Raw genomic sequence first — 22,820 nt, forward strand, 5'->3', positions numbered from 1 at the left:
GGAGCTGCCCCGTAATCGCCTGGCACGATTAGCGGTGTGCGGGAGCAGCCCTGTATGTAATGCAGGTGCCGGAATGCAACGCACAGAGACACAAGGCGAGAACAGTCAGAGATGATTGTAAACAGTTTTATACAACAGGTATACTGAAACAAGGGATTAGCAACAAGGGTAATGAACAGTGGTTTGAAATATCAGCAAAATACGAAATTTCTCAAAGTAAGGAGCAGTCTCTTAAAGTAAGGCGCAGTCTCTCAAAGTAAGGCGCAGTCTCTCAAAGTAAGGCGCAGTCTCTCAAAGTAAGGCGCAGTCTCTCAAAGTAAGGCGCAGTCTCTCAAAGTAGGGCACAGTCTCTCAAAGTAAGGTGATGCCCTCAATCATGGGAGACACCACGCAAGTTCTTTAACTGTGCATTTGGCCTTAGCGGGGGTCACCGGTTATTCCCGCTAGGCCGTGAGTCTCTTCCGGACAAATTCAATTAGATCACGTTGTGCTACTTTAGGCCCATCCGTTCCCCTCCCAACCTGAGTACATAAACCCAATTGTCCCCGGTACCGTGGGTGAACAGTAGAAGTGACGGCCCTGCTCACGTATGCAGCTCCTCTGCTTCCGCTGGCGTGACTTTCCTGGGGCAACCGTCTCTCAACTCCTCTCTGCTTGGCCGTTGGAGGCAGTCTCTCGAGCCTTGGATAGGGGGGTCCAGGTCTCGTCTGTCGGCGGGCGACGTCAGGTTCCGCGAACTCACTCAGCACCGCAATCAGGTTCCTAGTCCCCTCAGCAGGCACAGCACTCGGGTCACAACTGTGAGGGATCCGGAGCTCTTTTACCGGTGCCCGGCTGGAGCACCTCTCAGGCCTCTGGATTTGGCCTGTCACGCGGGGTTTCTCAGGACGCAGGGAGCACGTCTGCTCCTTTCTGCTGCTTGGCGCCAAAGACCCCTCAGGTTTGGCGCGCTGGCCTCTTATCTCCTGGAACTCCTTCCTGGAAGTCACCTGATCGGGTCCAGCGTCTGAACCTGCCCTCCCTGCAACTTCCCTTGCATATTTTGGTTCCGCTTGACTGTATCTGGCCAGTAGATGGCAGTCTCGCTCCATCCTTGAAATGTCATGTTGAAGTCCTTTTACAAGCTTTCTTGCCTGTTCTACATGTATTCGCCTGGCACGATCAGCGGTGTGCGGGAGCTGCCCCGTAATCGCCTGGCACGATCAGCGGTATGCAGGAGCTACAATGTAATCACCTGGCACGATCAGCGGTATGCAGGAGCTGCCCCGTAGTCACTTGGCACGATCAGTGGTATGCAGGAGCTGCCCCGTAATCACTTAGCACGATCAGCGGTATGCGGGAGCTGCCCCGTAATCACTTGGCACGATCAGCGGTATGCGGGAGCTGCCCCGTAATCACTTGGCACGATCAGCGGTATGCGGGAGCTGCCCTGTAATCACTTGGCACGATCAGCGGTATGCGGGAGCTGACCCATAGTCACTTGGCACGATCAGCGGTATGCGGGAGCTGCCCTGTAATCACTTGGCACGATCAGCGGTATGCAGGAGCTGCCCCGTAATCACTTGGGACGATCAGCGGTATGCAGGAGCTGCCCCGTAAGCACCTGGCACGATCAGCGGTATGCAGGAGCTGCCCCGTAAGCACCTGGCACGATCAGCGGTATGCAGGAGCTGCCCCGTAAGCACCTGGCACGATCAGCGGTATGCGGGAGCTGCCCCGTAAGCACCTGGCACGATCAGCGGTATGCAGGAGCTGCACTGTCATCACCTGGCACGATCAGCGGTATGCAGGAGCTGCACTGTCATCACCTGGCACGATCAGCGGTATGCAGGAGCTGCACTGTCATCACCTGGCACGATCAGCGGTATGCAGGAGCTGCACTGTCATCACCTGGCACGATCAGCAACATTGTTCACCTCACTTCCCAAAAGGTAAAATAGGAAATTAACAAATAGTTGTATATACCCCAAAATTACCTAAAAAAAGTATAATGTTTTACACCAGTGTGAATTGAAAACAATCATACACACAGGTACACACTCACACACAGGTACACACATACAGGTACACACTCACACACACAGGTACACACTCACACACAGGTACACACACACACACAGGTACACACTCACACACACAGGTACACACTCACACACACAGGTACACACACACAGGTACACACACAGGTACACACTCACACACACACAGGTACACACTCACACACACAGGTACACACTCACACACACAGGTACACACACACACACAGGTACACACACAGGTACACACTCACACACACAGGTACACCCTCACTCACACACAGGTACACACACACACACACGTACACAGAGAAGTGGGAGCGGCGCCGGGATAAAGTGCAGGACGTGACGCGCGCGGCTCAGGACTGGGAGGAGCGGATACAGGGCGATAAGGAAGCGCAGCCGCCTGAAGCTGCTGTGCTGGGAGCACGGAGCCTATTGTCTGAGGACTCGTTCATGGCTGAGCGGTGATCACTCACTTATTTGCTGCGTTATTTTCATGCGGTAATGAGGCTGGCGTTAGGCTGCTGAACATCACTGCTAGGCGCACGCAGCATTGGATACTGTGCAGACGGTTCCCAAGGACGGCGGAGCACAGGGACGCCCTAGCCTCGGTGACAGTCTCATTCTTTCCTCTTCCCACCGCGTGACGATCCTAGTGGGAATAGCGGGTGTGCAGACATGACGAGCAGCCGGGAGGAAGAGCGCCTCAAGCTGGCCGACATCATAAACCACTGGAACGCCAACCGGCTAGACCTGTTCGAGATCAGCCAGCCCACCGAGGTGAGTGCCCTCCCTAGGGAGGCTGCAGAGAGGAATGCGAGTACACAGGCCGCACTATAGGGAGCCAGTGGCCAGGATTTGGTGGAGGCCGTGCGCGTCTGCGCTAACAGCTCCTGGGCAGGGTCACCCCCTCTTGGCTGTGGGGGGGCTGAGCGGGAGTGGGGGTGCTCTCGTGCCTGGCACTGGTGGGTAGGGGCAGGGTCACCCCCTCTTGGCTGCAGGCTGAGCAGGAGTGCGGGTGCTCTTGTGCCAGGCACTGGCGGGTAGGGGCAGGGTCACCCCCTCTTGGCTGCAGGCAAGGCTGAGCAGGAGTGGGGGTGCTCTTGTGCCTGGCACTGGTGGGTAGGGGCAGGGTCACCCCATCTTGAATGCAGGCGTGGCTGAGCAGGAGTGGGGGTGCTCTTGTGCCAGGCACTTGCGGGTAGGGGCAGGGTCACCCCCTCTTGGCTGCAGGCTGGGCTGAGCAGGAGTGGGGGTGCTCTCGTGCCTGGCACTGGCTGGTAGAGGCAGGGTCACCCCCTCTTGGCTGCAGGCTGAGCAGGAGTGGGGGTGCTCTCGTGCCTGGCACTGGCGGGTAGGGGCAGGGTCACCCCCTCTTGGCTGCAGGCTGGGCTGAGCAGGAGTGGGGGTGCTCTCGTGCCTGGCACTGGCGGGTAGGGGCAGGGTCACCCCCTCTTGGCTGCAGGCGGGGCTGAGCAGGAGTGGGGGTGCTCTCGTGCCTGGCACTGGCCGGTAGGGGCAGGGTCACCCCCTCTTGGCTGCAGGCTGGGCTGAGCAGGAGTGGGGGTGCTCTCGTGCCTGGCACTGGTGGGTAGGGGCAGGGTCACCCCCTCTTGGCTGCAGGCTGGGCTGAGCAGGAGTGGGGGTGCTCTCGTGCCTGGCACTGGCGGGTAGGGGCAGGGTCACCCCCTCTTGGCTGCAGGCGGGGCTGAGCAGGAGTGGGGGTGCTCTCGTGCCTGGCACTGGCGGGTAGGGGCAGGGTCACCCCCTATTGGCTGCAGGCGGGGCTGAGCAGGAGTGGGGGTGCTCTCGTGCCTGGCACTGGCGGGTAGGGGCAGGGTCACCCCCTCTTGGCTGCAGGCTGGGCTGAGCAGGAGTGGGGGTGCTCTCGTGCCTGGCACTGGCGGGTAGGGGCAGGGTCACCCCCTCTTGGCTGCAGGCGGGGCTGAGCAGGAGTGGGGGTGCTCTCGTGCCTGGCACTGGTGGGTAGGGGCAGGGTCACCCCCTCTTGGCTGCAGGCTGGGCTGAGCAGGAGTGGGGGTGCTCTCGTGCCTGGCACTGGTGGGTAGGGGCAGGGTCACCCCCTCTTGGCTGCAGGCTGGGCTGAGCAGGAGTGGGGGTGATCTCGTGCCTGGCACTGGCGGGTAGGGGCAGGGTCACCCCCTCTTGGCTGCAGGCGGGGCTGAGCAGGAGTGGGGGTGATCTCGTGCCTGGCACTGGCGGGTAGGGGCAGGGTCACCCCCTCTTGGCTGCAGGCGGGGCTGAGCAGGAGTGGGGGTGCTCTCGTGCCTGGCACTGGCGGGTAGGGGCAGGGTCACCCCCTCTTGGCTGCAGGCTGGGCTGAGCAGGAGTGGGGGTGCTCTCGTGCCTGGCACTGGCGGGTAGGGGCAGGGTCACCCCCTCTTGGCTGCAGGCGGGGCTGAGCAGGAGTGGGGGTGCTCTCGTGCCTGGCACTGGTGGGTAGGGGCAGGGTCACCCCCTCTTGGCTCCAGGCTGGGCTGAGCAGGAGTGTGGGTGCTCTCGTGCCTGGCACTGGTGGGTAGGGGCAGGGTCACCCCCTCTTGGCTGCAGGCTGGGCTGAGCAGGAGTGGGGGTGCTCTCGTGCCTGGCACTGGCGGGTAGGGGCAGGGTCACCCCCTCTTGGCTGCAGGCGGGGCTGAGCAGGAGTGGGGGTGCTCTCGTGCCTGGCACTGGCGGATAGGGGCAGGGTCACCCCCTCTTGGCTGCAGGCGGGGCTGAGCAGGAGTGGGGGTGCTCTCGTGCCTGGCACTGGCGGGTAGGGGCAGGGTCACCCCCTCTTGGCTGCAGGCTGGGCTGAGCAGGAGTGGGGGTGCTCTCGTGCCTGGCACTGGCGGGTAGGGGCAGGGTCACCCCCTCTTGGCTGCAGGCGGGGCTGAGCAGGAGTGGGGGTGCTCTCGTGCCTGGCACTGGCGGGTAGGGGCAGGGTCACCCCCTCTTGGCTGCAGGCGGGGCTGAGCAGGAGTGGGGGTGCTCTCGTGCCTGGCACTGGTGGGTAGGGGCAGGGTCACCCCCTCTTGGCTGCAGGCTGGGCTGAGCAGGATTGGGGGTGCTCTCGTGCCTGGCACTCGCGGGTAGGGGCAGGGTCACCCCCTCTTGGCTGCAGGCGGGGCTGAGCAGGAGTGGGGGTGCTCTCGTGCCCGGCACTGGCGGGTAGGGGCAGGGTCACCCCCTCTTGGCTGCAGGCTGGGCTGAGCAGGAGTGGGGGTGCTCTCGTGCCTGGCACTGGCAGGTGGGGCAGGGTTGTGATCTCTGATGGAGTGAGAAGTCAGCTCTTTATCCATTTTTGCGCGCGTAATTAATGTAAGGGCTATTGTGGAGTCTGGTGGGTAACTGCCCCTGCAGGAGAATTAACGAGCCCGGGAGAAGCAACCTTGCTCCCCTGGGATTGAGAAGTGCCCAACTGCCAGACAACGTGAGTGAGGGATCAGACGATGGATGTCTACAGACAATCCTTAGTGGTCAGCGGTGGGAAGAAAGCGGAGGTATTTTCCTGTAAGCCTGAGGTGCCGTGGATGCCAAGGTCCAGGCTGAGAGAAGTTTTAGTGCACATATAGTGCTATATACAGCGGGAGTGAGGAGCGTTGCTACACATTGCCGGAAAAGAGCTGGGTTCATCCCACCATGAGGGGCTTTTGGCTCAGTGTAATGAGTTACTGTGGAGAGCTGTAATCATCATCATCATCTGCTCCAGTAAAAGCGAGGTTTTTCTAACTGTTGTACCTGAAGTCGGGACATTACTTATTGATGCTTGCTGATCCTGCATGCCTTCCACAACGTTCGCTTATTGTACTGCTGAGGACAGCCTGCCAGCCAACGAGACCTCCGTGACTGTTGGCCGCCATTATGTGCAAGCTTGTTTAAGGCTGACCCAGACGTGTATTTTATTTTATCAGGGGCAACCATTCAGAATGAGAGACAAGCCGTGTCAGCAGGAAGGAAAAGGAGGCTTTCTTCTCCCTGTTCCCTGTGCACAGGCTGGGATGTGGATTACGCTGCTGTGAGCATGCTTTCCACCGCGCAGTGACACCTGTCCTGGACTAGTCCTGTGATCACAGGCATAATGAAACTTAGTTTCCAAACACATTTAGAATTTGGATTAACACAGGCATGATTAAAGAGGGAATTAGGAGGCTGATAATGCGCTAATATCTTCTAGGGGTAAATTCTGATGACAGGTTCCCTTTAGTAGAGAAGATCTGGAGTGGTCACTAAACTGAATGCTTGACAGATGGTAATCTGCTTGGACAACAGGCGTGTGCTGGTGCTGTAAACAACTGACACCCACTCATCGGAAAATGATGTCCTACTGGAAAACCACTATAATATCAAGTAATATCAAGCTGGGAAACTTAAAAATATTTGATATAGTCATTCTGAAACTTAATGGGAGTCTGTCATCTCAAACTGATAGTATATACTAAGGACATAGCCTAGTGGGGCAAATATCCATTTTTAAAATTGGACCTTTTTAGTTTTTTGATAACTGCCTGTGTTCTGAAGAGGTGATATTTACTGAAATCTGCTAATGATGGTGCCTGGCGACCCGTGGCGTAGCTACAGAGCTCGATGCACAATTTTGCCCACTGGATATGCATGCCCCACAAACCTCACACTATTTTCTTCCTTCATGGGGAACATGGATGCTGAGGTCTGCTTTACCAATTGCATAGACCTGTAGACCATAGCTTGAGATTAGATCTCCCAACTTTCAGTATGGCAGCAGTGGAGTCTCCACAGTGTGTGCCACCTCATTGTATATAGTGCGAGGAGTCTTGAGATCGGTCTGTATAGCGCTCACTGTGGTTGCAGTGTCATCTCTATACATCATTTGGGGGGGGCGGAGTGGCCGAAGCCAAAATGGACGACCAAAATGGTGATGTCACTTTAAAAATGCTTTATTAAACATGCATCATAGAAACAGGAGATGATACAAAAATAGAATGCACAATATAAAAACAATCTCAACAGCCATCAAGAGCGGTGGTACGTAGCATTTTAGTTATGCTCTACATAAATACTGGGAATAGGTACCATAGATTGAGTCTAAGTAGAACTCATATATCAACACATATCACCATACATCTGAGGCGCGCCGAAACGCGCGTTGGGGACGGCCTCAGCGTGGTGGTCTGGTATGTAATGCTCTGGGAGGTATGTCATGGGTTCATTAGATGTATGTTGATATGAGTTTAACTTAGACTCAATCTTTGGTACCTAAAATGCTATGTACCCCCCCCCCCTCATATATTATGTATGACAACTTGTGTTTTATCAGTCCTCTCTTTGAAGCAGCAACTTGTATATAATTATAACCCTGTTTTTCAATGTACTATATTTTGTTGCTGTGGTGCTTTAAGTCATATTTTGATATTTTTTTTTTTCTTCTATACATCCTTGTATAGACTACAGTGGCTCTTGTCACTAGGGTCACTGACTGCCTGTCTGCTTTCTACTATACAAGGCAGGGCTGTGGAGTCGGTAAGCCAAACCTCCGACTCCTCAATTTCCATGACACCGACTCCCTCATACATGGCTCATGTTTAAGTGATAAATTTACTGTAGCACAGATTCATCTCAGCTAAAAGTGTAGGCCAGTGACGGTGATCCTTTTACGGAACGAGTGCCCAAACTGCAATCCAAAATCCACTTATTTATTGCCAAGTGGCAACATCAAATTAACCTGAATACTGAGGTTTTAGATTTAAAACAAAAAAAAAAACCTCATAGGCTGTGTGCCCACTATTCCTTTTTTAAGCGTTTCCGCTGTGGCAAAAACGTTGCAGAAACGCTTAAAAAACGCTTGGTAGAGGGTCTGCCATGTTCCTCAATGATGATCCGCATGTGCTGTGCATATGCTGCGGAACTTTCCGCTGCGGGTTATCATTGCGGAAAAAAACGTAGCACTACCAATTATTTTGCAGAAGCGTTGCGTTTTCGCCGCCATTGACTTGCATTGAAATGCATGGATTACGCATCACTGCATCTGTACATGCGGAATCCATGCGTTCCAATGTGCTTATGGTAACTGGGTGTGGAGGAGAGGAGACTCTCCTCCGGACCCGGGTACCATAGAACCTGTAAAAAAAAAATAAAAGAATAAAAAATAAATGTTATATTTACCTTCTGATGGCCCCTGCTGCCCTCCCCCTCCCATGCCGGCAGATCGCAGTGGACTGAAGGACCTGCGCTGACGTCATAGTCATGTGACGGCAGGTCCTTCAGTGTAGTGTACCGCGAGCTGCCGGCAAGGGAGAACGAAGTGAAGCAAGACTGCGGGGGCCATTGGAAGGTGAGTGTAGATGACTTTTTTTTATTTTTAAACTTTCTTTATTGTCACAGTATATAAATCCATGCCGTTTGCATGGATTTATAGTGTGACCAAGTTGACAAGCACTTTCCAAGTGATGCTAAAATCTCTTGGAAAGCGCTTGTCAACCCGCATGCAGAAATGCATGTGAAGAACGCTTCACACCCGCATGTACAATCCGCATGTGTTTTTTTTTTTTTTTTGTCACCCATGACTGCACAACGAGAGAGGGGATCCGCCCTTCAAGGATGGGAAACCTTCAAGATAAAAAGGGCGGCGCCTCTCTCCGCATCATTGGTTTCCTGTCCTTGATGGAGGACCTTCCTTCTCGTCGGCGGCGACAGCAAGCTCTTCTTACCGGGGCCGGTCGGTTGTGGCCGGGCACAGTCTCGACTGCGGCCGGTCCCGTGGGTCCTGGAAGCGCTGCCGGGGGGGGGCCGATATGTGGTCTCCCCGCGTGCGGGCGGGGGTTTGCGGTACCTACACAGTATGGTAGCCGGCAAACCCGGCGTCCCGGATGTGACGTCACGGGACGAGACCGGAAGTGACGAATCCGGGAGGTGCATTCCGGGACCTCTGACCCCCGGATGTAATTTTCGGGGGAGGTACCGGAAGCTGCGGGGACGCCGGCCGGTGATCTTCCTGGCACAATGAGGGTACTTAGGGGTAGATCACTGGCCAGGCAGTGGCGCAGTGCAGCGTTATGGCCTCACAGCAGCCCTCCCCACCGCATCAGCAGCAAGAGCAGCAGTCCATGCTGCAGCTGCAGCAGCCCGAGGAGATGCCAGAGGCGCACCCAGGAGCAGCGTCCAACGCAAAGCAGGAGCAGCGGGCGTTCTGGGACACGCAGCACCAAGGATTCAAGGTCCAGCCGGCATAGCTCCTACAGGATTGAGGATTCCGCGGTAAGGGTATTTGGGAGTCATCAGCGGGGGCATTGAAACCAGCCATAGCAGCAACCTGTACGGCAAGATCCCTTATGGTTTTGGTTAGACAGGTTAGAAGACCAGGTTAAAAACGAGTCACAGGACTCTATTCTGGCCTCTCTACCTGTATTGAAAGGAGCTGAGTCTTTCCTATCGGACACCTCTGCGGATTCCGCCAGATTAGCGGCAAGATCTGCAGCCCTGTCTAATGCCGGTCGTAGAGCAGTCTGGCTTAAATGTTGCCCGGGGGATATACAAATGAAGGGGAAGCTATGTTCTCTTCCGTGTGAAGGAGATTTTCTATTCGGTGCCTCTCTTGACACAATTCTGGAGAAAGCAGGTGACAAAAAAAGGATTCCCTAAGCCTTCCTTCTCAACTTTTAAGCAGTCCTTTCGGAGGAAGAAATTTGGCTGCAGAAGGATGTCCACGGAACAATCTAGATGGGAGGATCGTTCCAGGAAAGGGAAAGGGTTTTTGTTCGGCGGGCCCTCCCAGGATAGTTAAAGGCCGTCAAAATTACACTCTATCCCAGGTGGGAGGGAGGCTCTCTCTCTTCCTTCCAGCCTGGGAAAGGATCTCTTCCAGCAGGTGGATCCTCAATTTAGTGAAATCAGGTTTAAAACTGGAGTTTTTGAGGAACCCACCAGAGAAACTTATTCAGACTGCCTTAAGATCCTCTCTACCAGAACAGCGGGCATTGGAGGAAGAGATTTCAGGTCTTGTGCAAAATAACGTCTTGCTGGAAGTGTCACCGCAAGAGGTAAAAAGAGGATTTTATTCCCCCTTATTTCTTATAAAGAAGCCGGACAATTCATACAGAGTCATCCTCAACTTGAAGGGCCTAAACGCATTCCTGAACATTCCATCATTCAAGATTGAAACCCTAAAATCAACGATAAGCCTGCTATTCCCCGGGTGCTACATGACAGTGTTGGACCTAAAGGATGCTTATTACCATGTGCCAATCCATCACGACTTTCAAAAATACCTCAGAGTAGTCGTAACTATGCAGGGAGTTGTCAAGCACTTCCAGTACAGAGCTCTTCCCTTCGGCCTAGCAGTGGCGCCCCGCATATTCACAAAACTTATAGCGGAGGTTATGACTCATCTCAGGGAGGAAAACAGATTGATCATTCCGTACCTGGACGATTTCCTAATAGTGGGCAAAACTTAAGATCACTGTCTGGCACAGGTGGATCAGGTGAGCACCATCTTAAAGAACTTAGGATGGTGTGTAAACCTAGAAAAATCAAAGTTGATCCCTCATACAACTCAGATTTTTTTAGGCCTCACTCTGGATTCGGTTCGACAGGAATGCCGCCTGCCCGAGCAGAAAAGAGAGAAAATAAAAAATCTAGTTTCGACAGCCATAACAGACCCAGTAATGACTCAGGGGGGGCATGTCTCTGTTGGGATCCCTCAACTCCTGCATCCCAGCAGTATGCTGGGCCCAATTTCATTCAAGAACGTTCCAATGGGACGTCCTAAAGAATGAAATCCTCCTCGGGGGGAGGGGCATCTGGAGGGCACATTAACACTCCCTCAAAATGTAATTCAGTCTCTGTGTATTGGTGGTTAGAGACAAACACATTCCGGACAGGCGTCCCCTGGGTTCCCCAATTTACCAGAGTGATTACTACGGACGCCAGCCCCAGGGGGTGGGGGGCGCACTTAGACAAACACCCGATACAAGGGACTTGCTCAGAGGAGGAGATTCTGGAGTCTTCCAACATGTGCGAACTACGGGCGGTAGAGAAGGCACTAATCAGCTTCTTACCCATTCTACGAGGTCATCATGTAAAAATTCTGTCTGACAACCAGGTCACGGTGGCATATGTGAACCACCAGGGGGGGACTCGCTCAAAATCACTAATGCAGGTTGCGGGAGGATATTTTCTCTAGTGGAAGGAAAAGTTTTCTCTTTAAAGGCCCTTCATATCAGAGGAGAGGACAACACGAAGGTGGACTTTCTAACTCGCAGGCCATTATTGCAGGGAGAATGGACTCTAAATCACTCAGTCTTCCGCTAGCTAGTGGCCATATGGGATTCTCCAGAGGTCGACCTGTTTGCAACCCGTCAGAACAGCAAGCTAAAAAAGTTCTGCTCACTGAATCCCACGGAAAACTCTTTAGTAGTGGATGCCTTCCAGTGCAGATGGGATTTCAGTCTGGCCTATGCCTTTCCCCCAACATGCCTGATTCCAGCAGTGTTGAGGAAGATCCGGGAGGATCAGGCTCGAGTGGTCCTCATAGCCCCCTTCTGGCCCAAGAGACCATGGTTCTTTTGGCTAAGGAGCATGTCAGTCATGAACCCCTGGATTCTTCCAGAGATTCCCGACCTTCTTGCTCAAGGCCTTATATTCCATGCTCCGGTGAAAGGATTGCACTTAGCGGCCTGGAACTTGAGAGGTCATTGCTAGAGGATCGAGGTTTCTCATCGAATCTAGTTGCTACTCTTCTATGGAGTAGAAAACCAATCACTGCTAAAATTTACAGTAGAGTCTGGAAGAAGTTCTTGTCATCTCAGGGATTCACCCTGGGGGGGGGAGGTTCCCATAACGGCCATTTTGGAATTTCTCCAAAGAGGGCTGGAAAAAGGCCTAGTGGTTAGCACCTTAAAGGTCCAAATCTCAGCCTTAGGGGCCTTGTATAATTATAATCTTGCCGGTAACAAATGGATTTCCAGGTTCGTGAGGGCATGCAGTAGAGCCAATCCAACCCTACAATAAGGGTCCCTTCTTGGGATTTAAACTTGGTGCTAAACGCGTTAACAGGTTCTTCCTTTGAGCCCCTTAGCTCAGGGTCCATTAAAATACTCAAGCTAAAAACAATACTTCTGGTGGCCTTAACATCAGCACGGAGGGTTAGTGAGTTACAGGCTTTATCTGCAGATCCACCTTTTACCTTAGTGCTAGACGATAGAGTAGTTTTGAGACCAGACCCTGCTTTTCTACCTAACATTGTTTCTAAGTTTCATATGTCTCAGGAGATAGCCCTACCATCCTTGTGTCCTGAACAAAAAATAGCAAGGAGGAAAGATTTCATCTTCATGTCAGGAGATGCCTTATACATTATTTAGCATCCACAAGCTCATGGAGGAAGGATAGGACTCTATTTGTCTCCTTCCAGGGCTGCCAGAAGGGATCAAAGTTCTCAAAAGACACTCTGTCAAGGTGGATCCGGGAAGCCATCACAATGGCCTTTTCCTTGATCGGGCAGAGATCCTCCTTGCAATCTGATGGCCCACTCTACACTGGGCATGGCTGCTTCCTGGGCAGAAAGAGCCGACGTGCCCATTGAGCAAATATGTAAGGCGGCCACATGGTCATCTCCGTCCACTTTCTATAATCACTATAGACTTGACCTTTCTGCCTCCTCTGATATCACATTTGGGAGAAGGGTTCTGCAGGCTGTGGTCCCTCCCTTACATACTTAGTTCTCTGTAATTTTCTCGTTGTGCCGTCATGGGTGACAGAAAAACACGTATATTACTTACCGGTAATGTGTTTTTTCGGAACCAATGACGGCACCTTTACATTCCCTTCCTATCACTATGGTGTTCACCTTCCGGTTGGTGGGTGTTGAGTATTCACATGGGTGAAATTCGTTTATTGTTAATAAAATTATGTGCTCTAACCGGAGAGTCCTCTCATGCTCTGTAATCCACTGATTCGGAGAGAGGCGCAGCCCTTTTTATCTTGAAGGTTTCCTGTCCTTGAAGGGCGGATCCCCTCTCTCGTTGTGCCGTCATGGGTTCCGAAAAAACGCATTACCGTTAAGTAATATACGTGTTTTCTGCCACGGAGATGCAGAAAACGCTCAGGAAAAAATCCGGAGCATTTCTGCATCGTGGGCACATAGCCTAACAGAGAGCGGGGGTGGAGGGGAGGGGGCAGCATAAAGCAGCCACAGAAAGGAGCAGGGGTATGAGACTGCAGAAATAATGTGCTTGCCCCCAGTTCTTGTATATATGCTCCCCTCCCTCAATCCGTGTATATATGCTACCCCCAATACTTGCATATATGCAGCCCCCAATCCATGTATATATGCTGCCTCCACACACACCACCCCCCCATCCATGTATATATGCTGCCTCCACAAACACCACCCCCCCATCCATGTATATATGCTGCCTCCACACACACCACCCCCCCATCCATGTATATATGCTGCCTCCACACACACCACCCCCCCCATCCATGTATATATGCTGCCTCCACACACACCACCCCCCCCATCCATGTATATATGCTGCCTCCACACACACCACCCCCCCATCCATGTATATATGCTGCCTCCACACACACCACCCCCCCCATCCATGTATATATGCTGCCTCCACACACACCACCCCCCCCATCCATGTATATATGCTGCCTCCACACACACCACCCCCCCCATCCATGTATATATGCTGCCTCCACACACACCACCCCCCCCATCCATGTATATATGCTGCCTCCACACACACCACCCCCCCCCCATCCATGTATATATGCTGCCTCCACACACACCACCCCCCCATCCATGTATATATGCTGCCTCCACACACACCACCCCCCCCCCATCCATGTATATATGCTGCCTCCACACCCCCCCCCCATCCATGTATATATGCTGCCACTGCTGCTTTTTCCTCTTCCTTCATCTCCCGCGCCTCGTCCTGTAGCTGGCAGCTGACTTCAGCGTCCTAGCGACGGGGCGCATGACGTCACTGCCATGCGCCCAGTCGTGTGTACGCTGACATCAGCTGCTGGCCTCTGATTGGCCAGCAGCCTGTATTGCAGCGCACTAGTTTGGCATCTAGTGCGCTGCAATACACTAGAGCTACATGTGTGTCAGGGGACGCACATCTAGCTGAAGTAGGGGCTGGCGTTGGCGGGCTGAGTATTCACCCGCCGGCCCGGTCCAGGTCCAGGAGCTCTAGTGCTGCGGCTATGGTGCGCGGGCCCTTAGGGAGGGCTGTACGTGCCCCCTCTGGCACGCGTGCCATAGGTTCGTCAGCACTGGTCTTGACCCTTAGATCAGGAATAGGACAGATATTTATACGACCTTTGATAACTTTCCCAAATTCTTATGAAAAAATATTCTCCACAAACTGCATTGAATTACTGTACCCAATTTATTTATTTTAGGAGTCAGTTGGTCCATTTTCTCTAATCACCTTCCACGACAGCCTGGGAGGTTGTCACCACGCCCTAATGTGGGGACAGGAAACACATGGAGGTTAAAAACACCTCCCAATTGCCAGTGTCTTTCCTATCCCCCATGGGGCATGGTGAGGTTATTCCTTGCTGCGTGGCCAGCTTATGTAGCATGGATAAGTTTATTATCTGCCGGGCATCGGTGGTTGTCAGGTTACCCTCCTCCCCCGTGCTGCTCCCGTCTTCTTAGGACTCTGGACACTTCCTGGCCATCCTGCGCTCCCTGGTCGGGTAAAGTGGGCCAGAGTACTAGGGCTGGAGGCCTCCCTGAGCTCTTCGGTACTCTTCTGCTTCGCGCGTGCTTCCCTGTCGGTGCGACCCGGAAGGAAGTGAACACCTTCTCCCTGGAACCAAAAAAAGGGTCTTCAGGGATAGATGCCTTTTCCCATCCCCCATCCATGGACCTTCCAGCTAGTCTATGCCCCCCCCCCCTGGGATTCCTTTGCTAGCCAGAACTCTCCAGAAAACCAGAGAAGATTGGGTCAGGACAATTTTGATCACAACTATGTGTCCCAAGAGGAGCTGGTACTGTCTGATATTGAGTCTCAGGCCCAGTCCCTCTACCTCAAGACCACGATCTCCTCTCTCGGGGCCCTCTGTTTCACCTAGACCCTCAACACATCAAATTGGCGGCATGGTTACTGAAGCCAAGGTTTTGAGAGCCGAAGGACTCGTAAACCTGTAACCAATGCTGCATATGGTAAATTGTGGAAGACCTTCTACTCTTGGTGTGTGCCTATCACCCCGGACCCCTTCCACCCTAATATCTCTCAAATACTAGATTTTCTTCAGATGGGTTTAGAAATGGGTCTTAAACCTAATACTCTGAAAGTACATGTCTCTGCTTTAAGTGCTGTATTTGATCAGAACTTAGCCAGTCATAGGTGGGTTAGACGCTTTGATTTCTGGTTCTAGACTCCATCCTACCCTTCGGTCATTAGTCCCAACTTGGGATCTTAATATAGCCCTCAAGGGTCTTTCTCCACCTCTATTTGAGCTTTTAACATCCTGTAACATCCAGAATCTCTCCTACAAAACGGCTTTCCTTATTGCCATTACCTCAGCTAGACTGTTGGGAGAACTACAAGCCCTTTCCATAAAGGAACCCTATTTAAGAATCTTAGAGGATAGAATTATTCTTAAACTAGATCCATCCTTCTTACCAAAAGTCGTCTTCCCCCTTTCATAGATCTCAGGAGATCATCCTGCTGTCCTTTTGCCAAAACCCTTCTAATAGTAAGGAAGAAGAGTTCCATTCCCTAGACGTGCGGAGGGCGGTAGTACACTACCTTAAGCTTACCAAATCCTTTAGATTGGAACAAAACCTTTTGATCCAGCCCTTGGGTAGAAACCAAGGTAAAAAGGTGTCAAAAAGCACAGTTTCCAAATGGATTAAGCGAACTATTCCTATAACCTATATCAATCAAGGAATATCCCATCCACAAAAACTGACGGCTCACTCCACAAGATCCTTGTCAGTATCCTGGGCGGAACATGCAGACTCTTCAATCGAGCAGATATGCAGAGCTGCTACATGGTCCTCCATTAATACGTTCGTCAAACATTATCGGCTAGATCTCTCATCAGTTAAAGTCTTGGCCTTTGGCAGGAAAGTGCTTCAGGCAGTAGTGCCTCCCTAAGGTAATAGATTGGTATTCCTCCTATGTTGTCGTCGAAGGTGATTAGAGAAACCAGAATTAGACCTACCGGTAATTCCATTTCTAAGAACCTTCCACGACAGCGCCATTTCCCTCCCTGCTTTTATTTTCTAGATTTATTCCTGGATTTAGAAGTTTCTATGCTATGGTGATGCGTTACAAGACACTGGCAATTGGGAGGGGTTTTTAACCTCTTTGTATTTCCTGTCCCCCATTAGGGCAACCTCCTATTCTGTCATGGAAGGTTGTTAGAAATGGAATTACCGGTAGGTCTAATTCTGTTTTATTCTGACTCCACCAAAATGGGCTATGGCCCCGACTCCACAGCCCTGATAAAAGAGTATATAGAGAAGACATTGCAATCACATGCCCATCTCCTGCATTCCTCTCACTGGATGCTGCATACAATGAATGGTCACACTGGAGACTCCACTGCTGCGACACTGAAGTTTGGACATCCGAACTCAAGATTTGGTGTACAGATCTATGCACATGGTTAAAGAAAAGTTCAACATCCATTTCTAGCATGAGGCCATCGAATTGGTGGTGTATACCATTATTATAAAATGTATCCAAATTCTATATCCAGTTTTTAAAGGGGTTGTCCACTTTCAGAATAATAAGCGCCAAACTTTGCAAAATCAAATGCTCTTCCTCCCTGTGTCTAGCGCTGGCAAAATTGTAGCCCAGGGCACTGCTCTGGGCTACAAAAACAATGTCGCTTGGCTCCACCTCCAGCTGTGAACAGGACAGCCTAGGGGGCCACGTTCACAGCTGAGGCTGCCACAGTATAGGAGATGGGGTCAGACACTGACTGCAGTCTCACATGGCCTCGGGCTGCCGTAGTTGCAAAATGTGTAAGTGTCGTACTTGGATATCATCAAATAAAAATGGCAGCCCCCAGTGGCTTTAGATAAAATGATTAAAAAGTTTCAACAGTGAATGTTAGTTTGTTGTGTAATTGTTAATTCAAAAAAATAAAAATCTCTTCAAAGAGGTTGTCCACTTTTCAGGAATGTCTTAAGTTAAAAAAAAATTGTGTATTTTTTTTGCTTTTATATATTTTCTCAATGTTTTTTATTTGTGCTGCACATCTGCGATATTAGAGGGGTGTACTCTGCAGTAGTGTGCAATCCCTGTGGGATTCATGAGTTACTAGGAACTTTCTCTGTTTACAAAGTTAGCTTAATCCCTGGACCAATTTTTTGAAATCTGACCAGTGTCACTTAATGTAGTAATAAGTCTGGAACACTTTGACATATCCCATTGATTTTGAGATGATTTTTTTCGAGACATATTATACTTTATAATAATGGTAAATTTAGGTTGGTATGTCTGTTTATTTATAAAAATATAAACTTTTGATCTTTTTTTTAAAAAATTGCCATTTTCAAACTTTGATTATCCCTTTTTATTCAGATAGTCATACCACACAATTTTTTTTTAATAAATAACGTTTCCCTTATGTCTGCTTTACATCAGCACCATTTGTAAAGTGTTGTTTTATTTTGTTAGCATTTTAGAAGGTTTAAAAATATAGCAGTAATTTTTCAAGGAAATTTACTAAACTTATTTTTATAGGGAACTTTTCAGTTTTTAATTGACTTTGGGGGTCCTATATTTTGGAAACCACCCAAAAATGATACCATTTTAAAAACTGCACCCCTCAACATATTCAAAATGGCTTTCAGGTAGTTTATTAACCCTTCAGGTACTTTTCAGGAATTAATGCAAAGTGGCATGACAGGAATGAAAGTTTATTTTTACCATCTCAATTTTGCTAACTCCAGAACAGGTCACTATAGCCGGCAGACACTAAGGTTTGCCTTGGCAGTTCATGGCCAAATAACATCAGGAATAGTGATGAGCGAGTGTGTTTTGTTAACCCTTTCGCTGAGTATACTCAGCCGAGCACCGAGTATTTATAGCGTGCTCGGGCTTTAAGTTTTCGTGGCTCCTTGAACATGATTTGCGACTGTTTAACATATTTATATTTATATTTACATGTGAGGAATGCCTAACAGTCGCAAATCATGTTCACGGAGCGACGAAAACTAAAAGCCCGCTATAAATACTCGGTGCTCGGCTGAGTATACTCAGCGAAAGGGCTAACAAAGCATACTCGCTCATCACTAATCAGGACCACACGATCAAGCTCTCAGGGTGCTAATTAAGATTAAGATTTTGTAGTCACTATTTACAGCAGCAGGTAAGGAGTTAAATGGTCTTGGTGGGTGCCAACACTGATCATGGCTGATGCAGCATGGTGTAGGCTATAGTGTACAAGTGACAGCTGTAGAATTGTCACCTGAAGGGGGCTACTAAACTCGTATCACAGGTCAGTAAAAAGACATATTGGTGGTCACTAAGGGATTAACTTGTATTGAATGTGTTATAATAACAGTAAAAAGTGTAAAGATATTTCATTGGTCTACATCATACAAGTTAATATCACCTCTGGTAAAATAGTTTGTTTGCATTCCTCTTCCTTTTTAATGCATTGTTGATTCATATGGGGTGTTGAAGTTTCGGAGGTGTGTGTAAATGCTGCACTTTCAGTATGACTTGTTCTGTGAGCAGCTGATTAGTCAGTGGAGAGGGTGTATGAGTGCCTTGTGTTTCATACCATAAGATGAACATGTCACTCAAACAAGCCTTTAATTATTATGGCGTTATTAGTTCAGGATTTTATGAATATGAGATGAGCTTTCTTTTCATAAGAATGTTGAGTGTATATCTCCAAAGCTCGGTTTACGCTGGCCAAATATTATATTTTTCTTTGTTTCTATTATGGCAAGAGGATTCACCCAGTTATAAGGCTATATACTATACCAATCAAAAGTTTAGACACACCTGTTCATGCAGTGTTTTTTCTTGTTTTTATTGTAGTGTGCACATTGTACATTCAGACTGAAAAAAAAAAAACAAAATCAAGAAGAAAATCATGACGTAAATAAACACGTGATCAATCCACAATGTCTTAAACCTTAGATTCCTTAGTACCCTTGTTTAGGTTAGGGCTACACAGTAACTTTGGCTGTGCTTGTGAAACTTGCTATGTGACGCTGCAACATAGCAGAGCAATACAAGTGAAGGGGGTTGCATTACAACCCCTGAGGGTACTCTAATTGCACAAGCAAGTCTCAGAACCCACCTGCGACATTTTGCGACTTGCTTGTCAAAGTATCCTGTCGCAATTCTCCATTCTCTTGTATTGCACTGAAATTTAGCAGTATCACATATCCAGCTTTGGCTGTTCAATAGGGGTTGTGGCCAGAGTTTCTGTATACACTGGTGTATCTCTGACAGTATTACACACCCTTGACATTTTCAATCAAATTCATCAGGTAGCCACCTGCATTGGTGTTCTCAGAAGTGCAGAGAGCTTGTTGGCTGCTTTGCATTCACTCTGCTGTTATACTCTTCCCAAAGTGTCTCAATTGGGTGGAGGTCAGGTGATTGTGGACTCTATGCCATCTAATGCAGCGCACCATCCTTCTTCTTGGTTACATAGTGTGAAGAATATTGGAGATTGGATACAGTGATTGACATGGGATTATATTTGTCAGGCGATTATAAAGATCTACAGCATACAGTTGTAACTGGACACTTCTGCAGCCAAGAAGGAGGGAGGGGGCTGAGAGACAGTGAGTGACAAATATTTCACTTAGCAGCTCCAAGCCAAGGAGTTACACCCCCAACCAGCTAGCTTGTGGGCTTCAACAGGAATACCCCCTGGAGATCCAAGCCTTGCGGCTCCCTTTGTGACAGACAACTAGATTTCAATACCGAGTTATGGAAATACTATACATCCCAGCTATACTCCAAATAGATTTTTGAAATCCCATGAACATGAGGAATGTCACCCTGGCTTCCAGCCCGGTCTAGCGCGTAGGGATGGGGAGATAAATGGCACAGCCTTTCAGAAACCCCTAGGGCCACTGTGTTTGGTCTCCATGCGTAGCAGGGGCCCGGCTGGATCCGATAACCCATTTTCGTTTTTGAGTTTATAGCTGAGGGAGGCGAAAGGGTGGAGATTTAGGTCAATCTCAGGGAACAGGAGGGGGAGTGACCCAGAGAGGTTAAAAGCTCCTGCAGCTCTAGGCCAGGGCTTTTTCTCTAGGAGGTCGTGACGACATATTGTGTGAGGGAAGTCACACAAAAGATAGAGGGATCCACAAGCCTCCCATGTGGCAGCCCCTCCCCCTCCATCTGACTGGTAACTGAGTTTTTAATATCTGCTTATACCTTTTGTCCCACTACTATAGTTTGCATCTCTGACCATTATGTATGTATAACCCTTATGTATATAGTGTATTGTGTAGTGTGCCCATAAGGCGATTAAATATATAATTTAACCTTGGGCTGCTTTTCTTTATCTCGATCCACAAAACCTTCCGTACATTGTTCGGTCCAACTAACACTCTATCGGGGCTGGTTTCTGGCCCGATATAATTCCCGTTATAACTAATAGAAACTGGTAGCTCTACAAGGCTGACAAGGTTCTGTTTCACTGGTGTCAGTGACAGGGGCTTCTCAGCCTGTCAGGGGTGTGAGCGAGTGTGGTGCCACGTCAGTGACTGACTGGGCCAGCTCTTCTCACTCCTGGTACCTTCCTGTACCTGTGTGGACAGGGGCTACCTGTGTAGAAATGTACCAATCTGACCTTACGCCTCTCTGAGAGGGTGCGGAACGTCATGTTGGTGCAAAGGGCAGATCCGTATCACGTGTTCCGTCTGGCGTAATTGTGACGTCAGGCGGGTGGCGAAGTGTGGATCCTTCACATGTGATGGCAGCGGTGGGATTCTGCGGGATGTCTCTGGTGCCATTCTTCACATACAGCCTTTACATACTTTAGAGACGTTTTGGGTCATTTTCATATTACAAATGTTGGTCACAGAAACCACATGGGATGACAGTTTGTTGCAGAATGCTTTTGTAGTTCTGCTGAAAAAGTGTGCCTTGAATTTGGAATAAAGCTTCTCCACACTCACAACTCCCCATCCATGCTTCATGTTGGGCACCACACATCTGGAAAACCACCTGCTCACCTTTTCTTCTTTGTACAAAAACACGTGGATGGTATAAAAATCAAACCTTGACTTCTCAGACCACAGTACAGATTTTTACTGATCTGATGTCCACCTAAACAAATTAATTGTTTGCAGTCCTCAATTCTTTAAAGGCCCACTTATTGAATTCACCTCTAGACAGCTGATGTTGAGATGTCTACTTGATGTTTGTGGGCGGTTATTTGAGGTGCTGTCAACAACTGCAATAAAAATCTTCCTTTCTCTTCCTTTCCTGAAGCTATTCGCATGTGAGCCAATTTTATCATAGCGATTGATGTTTTTCATGACTGCATTGGGGGATACTTTCAAGGTTCCAGCAGTTTTGTGGATTGACAGACCTTCATGTCTTAATGATAAACATTAACCCTTTCGTGCCAGAGCCGGTTTTCGCCTTCATGACCCTGCCAATTTTTACAATTCTGACCACTGTCACTTTATGAAGTAATAACTCTGGAACGCTTCAACGGATCCCCCTGATTCTAAGATTGTTTTTTTTCATGACATATTGTACTTCATGTTAGTGGTAAAATTTGTTTGATGTAACTTGCATTTATTTGTGAAAATATAAGAAATTTGGCGAAAATTTCACAATTTTCAAACTTTTAATTTTTATGTCCTTAACCCCTTTATGATGCTGTCAGTAATGGTATAGCCATGGGCCAATTGGATGTACTATTACTGACCGGCAATCGGTTCACACACAGACTATGCGAGCGTAATCACCGCCGGGTGTCAGCTGATTCTAACAGCTGACACCCAGTACTATGTGCCAGGAGCAGTCCCACACCGCTCACTGGCACATTAACCCCCGAAATGCTGCCATCAAAGTCGATTGCATCATTCCGGGAGCAAGGAAAGGAATAACAGCCCTTCTTGCCTTGCATCGGAGACCCCATGTTCTGTGCATGGTCCCGTTCCTTGCCATGGTGACCTGATGTCGTCATGACAACATCCGGGTCACCAGACACCAGCAAGTTACTTTGCTCAGTGCACGATCAAAGTTACTTATGTCTGCGGGCTGACAGGTCATAATGTACAGCAGTGATCCTGCACTGCTATACATTATCACTAGTGTTGAGCGAGTATGTTCTGTCCGAGTATGCTCAGGCCGAGCTCCGAGTATTTATATCTGCTCGGTGATGTGTTTAAATCGCTCCCGTGTGCATGATTTGCGACTGTTTGACAGTTTTATTACATGTGAGGCATGTGTAAGAAATAGACATTCCCCCCATGTAATAAAGCTGTCAAACAGTTGCAAATCATGCACACGGGAACGATTCAACCATATCACCGAGCAGCAATAAATACTCGGAGCTCGGCCCGAGCATACTCGCCGAAAGGGTTAATAGAACAGACTCACTCAACACTAATTATAACTGCTGTCAGACTGCAGAAAGTGGAAGTCCCATAGTGGGACTAAGCTAGAAACAAAAGTTGTTAATATAATAAAATAACCTTGGGGAAAAAAAAACAAAACAAGTAAGACTGCCCTACTAATTAACCCCTTTAGTGAACACGATAAAAAAACAACAAACAAACGGTGCTTTATCATACCACCGCATGAAATGTGATCATTAAAGGTGTTGTCCGGT

The 22,820-nt window shown here is 49.5% G+C and overlaps 1 protein-coding gene across 26 annotated transcripts in view; it reads left to right on the forward strand.

The window, feature by feature from the left end:
* Positions 1-2,378: 2,378 nt before the first annotated feature.
* Positions 2,379-22,820, forward strand: part of AFDN (afadin, adherens junction formation factor) — a 504,890-nt gene continuing 484,448 nt past the window's right edge. For 16 of the 26 annotated variants that reach the window (XM_073671547.1, XM_073671557.1, XM_073671558.1 and 13 more), the window contains exon 1: positions 2,379-2,819. In XM_073671547.1, coding sequence (XP_073527648.1) covers positions 2,718-2,819 — 102 coding nt within the window. In that variant the 5' untranslated portion in view covers positions 2,379-2,717. The remainder of the gene's footprint in view (positions 2,820-22,820) is intronic. The other 10 variants (XM_073671551.1, XM_073671559.1, XM_073671564.1 and 7 more) reach the window with 1 other exon arrangement.

This window comes from Phyllobates terribilis, unplaced genomic scaffold (genome assembly GCF_046119375.1).
Source record: "Phyllobates terribilis strain yellow unplaced genomic scaffold, ASM4611937v1 Scaffold_3__8_contigs__length_932513732, whole genome shotgun sequence".
Taxonomy (NCBI): Eukaryota; Metazoa; Chordata; class Amphibia; order Anura; family Dendrobatidae; genus Phyllobates; species Phyllobates terribilis.